Genomic DNA, 9733 nt, shown 5'->3' with positions numbered 1-9733 from the left:
ACGAAAGAAGTACCCATTAGATTATTATTATTATCTCTTAGGTTGACACAATTCTCTAAACAGCCTACAAAGGCGGAAGCGATTGGAGAAAACACCAAAAAGAATAGACAAGAGATACCTGAGAGAGAGAGAGAGAGAGAGAGAGAGAGAGGCCTGCGTGCTGGTCTGCTACAAAGATAAAGCAGAAAATCTCGAGTAAGAGAAGCGAATCGTTGATATTTCTCTTGGGTTTTGTTTTCCTTCTTGCACAGCTGCTAGTCGGTTGTTATTATCTGCTTTGCTGCGCGGCTTTGTTTTGTTGCTGAAACTAGGTTTGCGAACTCACTCACTGTTTGATCTGTTATTAATCATCTCTATGTTCGATTTTCTAATTATTTTTCGAATCTTGAAAATGGGTATTTTTAGGTTTTGTGATTTTTAGTTCTATTCATGGTAATGGGTATCTGATTCCTGTCATGTTTTTTCAAGATACCTAGGTTTAAGTACTAAGATTTACGTTCTGTTGGCTATTTAACGACATGGGTACTAAGTAGTTTGCTGCTTTGCTACTTCTGTGCTATGTAGTGCTTTGCTTTTTCCATGAAGATCTAATATAGGTGGTGTTGTTATTTTGTTTATTTATATAGGTGGAGATAAGGGGGTTTGTTTAAAAGGTATATGTTTTGTTGAATCTAGTGGCTAGTGAGCAAATGGATTACGAAGAAGAGGAGAAGATGCAATATCAGGGAAGTGGTGCCATTCCTGCGCTTGCAGAGGAAGAGATGGGAGAAGATGATGAGTATGACGATCTATACAATGATGTCAATGTTGGTGAGAATTTCTTGCAGATGCATGGTTCGGAAGCGCCAGCCCCACCTGTTACAGCGGGGAATGGAGGATTCCAAGCTCGAAATGCTCATGAATCAAGAGTTGAAACTGGGGGTTCACAAGCACTTGCTATCACTGGGGGTGGGCCTGCAGTTGAAGGGATATATTCTAATGCTAAGGCTCATTTTCCAGAGCAGAAGCAGGTGGCAGTTGGTGTTGAAGCACAGGATGTAGGGCCTGTTGATGGATCTTCTGTTGCTCAGAAAGGGAGGGTTATAGAGATGAGTCATGATGTTCAAGTTCGAAACATGGGATTTCAGAAATCAACACCAGTGCCCCCAGGTATTGGGGTTGATCCTTCTGATATGAGTAGAAAAAATGCTAACGATCCTGAACCTTTGCCAATTACTGGCAGTGCAGGTCCTCGAGGTCCTCCACAGATGCAAGTTAATCAAATGCATATTAGTGCAGATGTTAATCGCCCTGTGGTTAATGAAAATCAGGTCCGGCCACCTATAGAGAATGGTTCTACCACGCTTTATGTTGGGGAATTACATTGGTGGACCACTGATGCAGAGCTTGAGAGTTTTGCATCTCAATTTGGAAGGGTCAAAGAGATTAAATTCTTTGATGAAAGGGCTAGTGGTAAGTCTAAAGGCTATTGCCAAGTTGACTTCTATGAAGCAGCTGCTGCAGCAGCATGCAAAGAGGGAATGAATGGTCATGTTTTCAATGGACGACCTTGTGTTGTGGCTTTTGCTTCTCCACAAACACTAAAGCAGATGGGGGCTTCTTACATGAACAAAACCCAGGGTCAGCCTCAGACTCAGTCTCAAGGAAGGGGGTCTATGAATGATGGTGCGGGAAGAGGTGGTAATGCGAACTTTCAAAGTGGAGATGGAGGAAGGAACTATGGAAGAGGTGCTTGGGGAAGGGGTGGGCAGGGAATTCTCAACCGAGGACCTGGGGGTGGACCAATGAGGGGAAGAGGTGCCATGGGTCCCAAAAACATGGCTGGGAATGTTGCTGGAGTTGGAAGCGGTGCCAATGGTGGAGGGTATGGACAAGGCCTTGCAGGTCCTGCATTTGGTGGGCCTGCTGGTGGAATGATGCCTCCCCAAGGTATGATGGGTGCTGGATTTGATCCACTATACATGGGGCGAGGGGGTGGTTATGGGGGTTTTGCTGGTCCTGGTTTTCCTGGCATGCTTCCTTCATTTCCTGCTGTTAATTCAATGGGACTTGCTGGGGTGGCTCCTCATGTCAACCCAGCTTTCTTTGCCCGAGGAATGGCACCTAATGGGATGGGAATGATGGTTTCCTCTGGAATGGATGGACCTAATCCAGGAATGTGGTCTGACACAAGCATGGGAGGATGGGGAGAAGAGCATGGTCGAAGAACAAGGGAGTCAAGTTATGATGGTGATGAGGGTGCTTCTGAATATGGATATGGAGAGGGGAACCATGAGAAGGGAGCTCGGTCAAGCGGTGCCTCTAGAGAAAAGGAACGGGGTTCTGAGCGTGACTGGTCGGGTAATTCTGATAGGCGTCACCGTGATGAGAGAGAACAAGACTGGGATAGGCCAGAAAGGGAGCACAGGTACAAGGAAGAGAAAGATAGTTACCGTGGCCATCGGCAAAGAGAGCGTGACTCGGGTTATGAGGATGATCGGGATAGAGGGCACTCTTCTTCAAGAGCTCGGAGCAGATCCCGTGCGGCTCCAGAAGAAGATTACAGGTCTCGAACAAGGGATGTAGACTATGGCAAGAGGAGACGCCTACCATCAGAGTGACAACACTATGCTATTCATCCTCCTAGGATGGTGCAGAGGGTGTCTTCTTGGGAGAGGAAGTAAGTTCTACTTGTTTGGATTGGGAGGGGAGAATAGCTAATCTCTTACTTCGTTACTGCATTACCTGAACTCTATTAGCTGAACACCTGAAACTTAGTATTTATGTGCTTTAAAACATTAGTAGTAACTGTTTGTAGGATGGCTAATGTGGATATTCCTTGTGGGGTTGGACTAAAATAACCCACAGCTGAGCATCCCATTGGGTTTATGTCTTTCCTGAATCTTCTGTTTGAGTGCTTCTTGTCTTGATATGCATGAAACTTTCTTCTCTATGGGATTGTTTTAGATAATGGCTAGCATACTGTCTATCATTTTGATTTTTTCTTTTGTTGTTGCTTATGTGAAAGCTTCAGGCTTTGCTAGATGTCTATAATAGTGCAAAGTTAAGAGTGCCATGATTCAGCACTATTCACTTCAAAATTTTTGGTGGTGGATTTTTTATTCACAGTCAGTGGACATTACATCACTGCTTATTTTTTAAGCCTCTGGCCATGAATTTGGCATGATTTATGGGCCATCTTCTGTTTTTCAAGTAGCTAGATTGTATCTCATGTTTTTCAAACTTGCTTGCGGTTATTCACTTCATTGCATCAATTATTTTTCTAGTATTATTTTGTGTAGTGGTGTCATCATTGATGGTTGCTAGCATGGTCCTTGGAAGACATTTTGCCTTTGATGTCGATCTCTGCACACTCTGCTAATTTACCAGCCTTAAGAAACAGCCCATCTGCACGGTCCTCCCATTACCTCTTTATTCTTTGTCCAGAACCTTTTTGTAGTATTTTTGAAGAGGAAAAAGGGTCAATTTTGAATCTATTCTTTTCAAGCTTATGGTATCCTGTCTTTTTAAGTTCAACAACTTAGGAAAAACAAGTCATGTGAATATTTGATGTTCTAGCTGTGGAAGATAGACCATTGGTAGGTACAAGCCAGTTGCTGTTTTTGCTCTCATTTTAGTTTCAATTTAGTAAGTAGTAACAGTAATGGTGTTTCTACCTATTGCTGTTTTTTTCTTTTGCTCAACACATATTGGCTAAGTGAATTACTTGCTTTTTCTTGGCATTTAAGGTTCAACTATAGGTTGTAATGGATTGCCATGATGGTCCTTTTCAAGACCTAAATTTTGAGCTTAACAGTTTTTTGTGTACTTTTAGGGTTGCAAAACTTCTCATTTTGTTGTTCTTGGGTTTTGATATGCTTTCAAGCCTTTCATTGAGGGTTCAATTGCATTGATTCATTCTGCTGTTTCTTCTTCCTTTTTGATACTCTTCATTTTTTCTTATTTCTCGTTGAAGTTTCCATAAGCAAAATTTTGGGTAGCAATGTAATGTAATGGAAGAAGGAAATGATAGCTATTTCCTTAATTACACATTCATTCTTCCATTGCGTTGCATTATGTTATCTTGCATTCAACCAAGCCTATCATAATTTCTTCAGTTTATGGTTACTGTTTCAAACTGTGACCGCATGCCAAATATTAAACTGCTCCTTAGGATAGTAGTTCTGCATATGGAAATATGTCTACCAATACAACAATTGTAATCCTGATCCCCATGTACCTCTTCTGGTTGAGGCTCATTTATCTCTGTTTTAATGTACTTGATTTGTTTTCATATTTTACCTTTGTAGTTCTGATTTGTTCAACTTGCAACTGTAGGAAATTGGCAGATTTGGCTGGTTTAATCTAAACACTACAATAGTGCATGAATAATTTTTCTTTGTCTGTCATAGAAGTCTGACATAGGATAGGGCAGTGAAAAATTGGACTAGGGAACAGTTGAATTTGATTGATCTGCTTCAGAATATGCAATGCTCATTCTAATATATTTGGGTGGTAGAGGTAAATTCTATAGTGGTGTCTTTTGACTCATTAATTTCTTTTAACATGCCTATTGACATAAGGGTTCTGCCTTTATCATCCATCCAGGGAGTGGACTGGGCAACTCTCTGTTTTCATGATTGATCAATTTGTGATGTCTGGGGAAGATGTGTTAGATTGAGCAGCTTCATTGGTTCCTTCCATAATGGTTTTCGACTCCAAAGTTTGCAAAAGAAGCCTTGATATTTTTGGCTCTATTTCTTTCCTCAAGCATCATTTAGGAATCTTCAAATAATGCTCCTGCGATGATATGTTTAGAATGAGTTGTATTTGTGGAGCTGTAGAATATAGAATGGGATGTCTGTGACAAGTTTTGGGATGTGAGCATCATGTTTATATTTTGTAAATCACTAGACACCACTCCCTTCTGTAAATGAATATATGTATTAGGTCCATAGCATAGCCTCCTCACTTGTTTATTTGACCATAGCTCTTCTTTGAGCTTGTAAAAAGCCTTGTACTGATGTTGAGGCTCTTTTTTGTACATATTTGATTGCCTGCAATTCGTCATCCTATCTGATGTCAGAAGGGTCAGAGATGAGCTAAGGCTGTATATTGATGAGTAGCCGTTTCCACTGTAACAAAGTAGATTCTAGCCCCCACCCCCCCTGGAATTGAGTTTATGTCATCAGTTCCTTGTATATTGCAGTTCTGATGAATCTTTTGTTGTATATACCCTTCTTTTCTGGTTTTTCATTAGGATGTAGAGTTTTTCATATGATGTTTATTAGATTTTCGGTCTACAATATTCTTGTAATTTGAATACAAGGACAGGCACAGATCTTGAAGGTGCACACTCAGTGTTTTGATGCGTACTGCTTTCCTGACCTGGACAATTGCCACAGCTGTATCAACTATGCTGTTGTAGGCATCTTGTAATTTTTCTGGTCCCTTTTATGCACTTCCTTCACCTTTTGTTTTTCTGTTCATGATAGTATGTAATGATTTGTTTTTATATCAACTGCACAGCTATGGTTGTAAATTTGATATCATTTTGTATTGGGCTTTATTATTAAATGCTTGATCTGTTTAGTGCAGTTGTTTCATATAGGAATTTTACATGTGATATGGGGTAGTTTTGTGGGGAGAGGAAAAGGGGATAGCTGGGTTGGCATCCATTCTCTCCTTTGCAATTTTATGCTATTGATGGAAGATTGCATTAAGAATCTTGACGTTTTCCAGATGCTCAAAGTGTTGAGGCATTTTGTTGGAATTTTTTGTTAGTATTTCGGTCATCAAACGTGTCCAGCGTAAGTATTATCTTAGCCTCGTATTGTTCTGAGTGGAAATTTATACCAAACGATAGATGCATGCATTTGTTTGAACAGTTTATTCTTTTCTTCCTTTTGTTCATTTGCTCTGCTGTGGGTGGAGAAAGTGTTACCTTGAGAGTTGAGCTTTGTTCTGTGCAAAAACTGAGAGGAGCATTGCCATATTGCTGTGCATTCCCTTTCCACGCACTTTTGTGTTTGGAGGTAGTTTTGCCTGTTCTCTGAAAATTTAATCTATTTTCCTCGCGTGCCTGGATGCATCTGTGCTTTTCCTTTTTCGTTTTAGCCAAGGCTAACACCTTTTTTCTCTTTTTTTCCATGTTTGGTTTGTTCCAGATTTATTGTTATTACAATTTATGCTTTGTTTGTTTCAAGGAAAATGAATTCCCGGAATTCATTTTCCTCACTTTCCCATGTTTGGTGACTATCAGGAAAATAAGTCAAAGGAAAACCAATTCCTTCCAATTCCAGTCAACTTAAACTTTCCCTTTCCTTGTAGGAAAGTGTTTTCCTTTCAAAAGGAAAACACTTTCCTATTTTGAGCTCCGTTAAAACAATCCTTGATCTTGTTTGTCTGTTCCAACAAAACTTTTATTTCTGTTAATTTATCTTCTGCCTGTCAATTTTTTCTCATACCCAACCCAGTTTTCTTCTTTCTCATCACATTCAACCCAGAAAAACCCAACCAACTGAAGCATCACAATCAAGCCATAAAACACACATTTTTTCTTCCACATTCGGCACATTCAACATCTGCACAGAAAAACCCAACCAATTGAAGCATCACAATCAAGCCATTTTTTCTTCACACATTCGGCACATTCAACATCTGCACAGAAAAACCCAACCAATTGAAGCATCACAATCAAGCCATTTTTTCTTCACACATTCGGCAGCTTCTTGAGAGATCAAAATCCCCAACAAAACCCAACTAGCCCCTACCCTGTGACAGATCCAGCACAAAGAGAGACGCAAACATGAGGGTAAACTGTCGGGTGAGAGAGGGATGAGAACTGGGGATGATGAGCAGATCTTGAGGTCTAGCTCTCCTGCTCCTTGCCCCTTCAATATGTGATGGTGTCCTGCTTCTTCAGAGAACAGGGGATTGGTGAGACAGAGCCGAGAGAGAATGATCTGTGATAGGCGAGAGAGAACGAACAGTGATAGGCAATAAAATTATTAGGGGGAATTAGGGGAATCAGAGGGGAATGAAAGGCGAGCCTGAGAAACCGAAGTGTAAGTGACCGATTGAGAGGGGAACGACAAACCGATTGCCAGGGGAACGACAAACCGATTGCCAGGGGAACGACAAACCGAATGAGATGGGAATGACAGTGGAATGAAATGGGAGCAGAAACCGAACGAATGAAACCGAATGGGAATGAAACCGAACGAATGAAACCGAATGAGGAGAATGAATGAAATTGTCTTTAATTTTATGGGAGAGAGTTAGAGATAGGCAGAACAGAGAAAATTACACGGGGAAGGGGAATGAAACCGAAATACGGGGAAGGAATGAAACTGTCTTTAATTTTATGTTAATTTATTCATATTGTTGTAGTAGAACCAATTATAATATACATTCGATCATTTGGTCCAAAATGAAATGTTGGCAAAAGCATTTATGGTAAAAAACACTAATTTGAGAAAAATTTGGGTTCAGAATTTTGTGAACCAACACTGCTACATGCCTGCTTGCTAAGATGGTTTTAATATGTCGAAAATTTGGGTTCAGACTATGTTTGTTATTTGACAAGTATGACATCGAAACGTAATATTTATGCATGATTGTGTTTGATGTTAGGTATTTATATTTATTTCTTAATGATTATTTGATATATATTCAAGGGGTAATTGCCTTTACCCATAAAAAAAAATATTTATCCAAAAAACCAATCAAAATATTTTTGTATGTATTTATCTTTAAAAAAATTCTTCATACAAAAAAAAAAAAACTAATTTGGCTTTCTTCATATGAAAAAAAAAACTTATTTTAAGCTTTTAAAATTGAAAAAAATATATTACTAGGTTTTGCTTCAAAAATATTTCACAAGCTTATTTCTATATAATATGATATGATATATATAGTTATATTTTATAAAATAAGCTGTGTATGAATATAGGATATAATAATAATAAAAAAAAATTATCATTATACTTTTTAGATTTTATTTTTTTATTGTAAGTGATTAAATATTTATATTAAATATTATATATATATATATAGATAAACTTGAAAAAAAAATAATTCATTAATAAATTATTTTTCCAGTTCATTTTCCATAACACAAACAAACACCGGAAAATGTTTTCCAGTTCATTTTCCATAACATTACCAAACATCGGAATTCACTTTTCAGGAATTCACTTTTCAGAAATTCACTTTCTAAAAAGAATTCACTTTTCTGCAAACAAACGAAGCCTTAGAAATATTGGACATCGTGTTCTCTTAGAATATCCTTCCATTTGCTAGATGGTACCTAGCCATCTGATCCTTCTATAACCTTGAAGCCGATGCCTGGTCTTTTCTTGCCTTAGTTACTTGCAGTTAGGTTCTGACCTGATGAACATCTCGTAACCAATGCCTGGTCCTTTCCGGGGTTTGCAATAATGATCCTAGATCCTCGCTTAAAATTAGGTATGAAATTCTCTTTCGGTCCAGCCAAGGAGGAGTAGTTGCTGAGGCGCCGTCATGAAAATTTTTTAAAAAATTATTTAAAATTAATATTTTGTATTTTTAATTTAATATAATATATATTAATATCAAAAATAATTTTTTAAAAAATAATTTTTTTTGATATATAACCATTATCATATGCTTCAGTATGAGCTTAGATTACATGATTGATCAGGTCGGTTTTGATCAAATCACTTTCTAAAGCCTTTTTTTTTCCTGTAAATGATTCGAGGCCTGAACGGTAAGAGGCATCCTCAGCTTATAAGCTAAGAGAGTCATAATCTACCAAGGGAAAGCCGTCGTTCTCCTAATCATAGCTTTCTGTGATGGTAAGAGTCTAACTTGGCCTAGTTCGGCTCCCTGTTTCATATTCTAGAAAGTATCGTTTTGAAACCTGATCTGGTCTAGTGGGTTGATTCGATCCAAGGTTGGAACAAGCAAGGTTAAAGAAAAAATAAAGAAAGGAAAACTCGGTGTGCTTTGATAGACCTAGCAGGTTGACTCGATTAAAAACTTTATTGCAACTTGTTAATTTTTGTTTTTATTTTTATTAAAATAATGTTATTTTGATTTTTTTTTTAAAAGGATTGACTTGAACGATCCGGTCAAAATCTAGAACCCGGGTTTTAAACCGGCTGTATCTAAAAACTTTACTAGGGGAAAATGGCAGAAGGTGGGAAATCGAAAACCCACTACCCTCAGTGGAGAATTCCTTCATGTTCACTGTCATTGTCTGTGAACTGGGGGTCTGCAACATCCTGAAAATGCAGTGAAACGTACCTACGCTTGTTCGTTCCATTCCCAGTTCTCGTCAGAGGAACCGAAAAACAGTTTTGGTGTTTCCAATGCCACGGCCGGAAAATGGAGTTAGGAAGGTGTAAATGATTGAATAGGTCCCAATTTTCTTCAACCAGTACTATAATGGCTTAGAATCGTAGGTGCATGCGCAGAGGTTGTCCACCAACCCAGAGCTAACTAATTACCAGCAGCAAGGGTCCCTTGCTTCGAGTTTGAAAATAAAAATGAAGAATCTGCATCAATGCGTGTTTATTGCATTAAGGAAGAACATGATTCCACTAATCAATATATATATTTTGTGGAGATTGATACACCAAGCTCATGATCTGGTGCAATAATGGTGGTTACAATATAAATAAATAGACATCGATGGCAAGAAACCCTCCCCCCTTGCACAGAAAGTTGAGATACATAAATCTTTTACGTACACTACACAATATAACTTAGC

General features: G+C 38.6%; 1 protein-coding gene across 5 annotated transcripts; it reads left to right on the top strand.

Moving 5' to 3' along the window:
- LOC118053774 (uncharacterized) lies at window positions 1-5556 on the top strand. Of its 5 annotated transcripts, none has more exons than XR_004688432.2 (3): window positions 2-195; window positions 676-2659; window positions 4588-5556. XR_004688432.2 is itself a non-coding variant. In XM_035065148.2 (2 exons), coding segments are annotated over exons 1-2 (1926 nt in total). In that variant the 5' UTR covers window positions 1-194; the 3' UTR covers window positions 2601-2930. The 5 variants fall into 5 exon arrangements, 1 of the variants encoding a protein (XP_034921039.1); XR_012170528.1 differs by having other exon boundaries at window positions 2-311; XR_012170527.1 differs by having other exon boundaries at window positions 3-195; window positions 627-2659.
- Window positions 5557-9733: the final 4177 nt, after the last annotated feature.

The sequence above is a fragment of the Populus alba genome, chromosome 8 (genome assembly GCF_005239225.2).
Source record: "Populus alba chromosome 8, ASM523922v2, whole genome shotgun sequence".
NCBI lineage: Eukaryota > Viridiplantae > Streptophyta > Magnoliopsida > Malpighiales > Salicaceae > Populus > Populus alba.
This window is presented reverse-complemented; position numbering and strand designations above follow the sequence as displayed.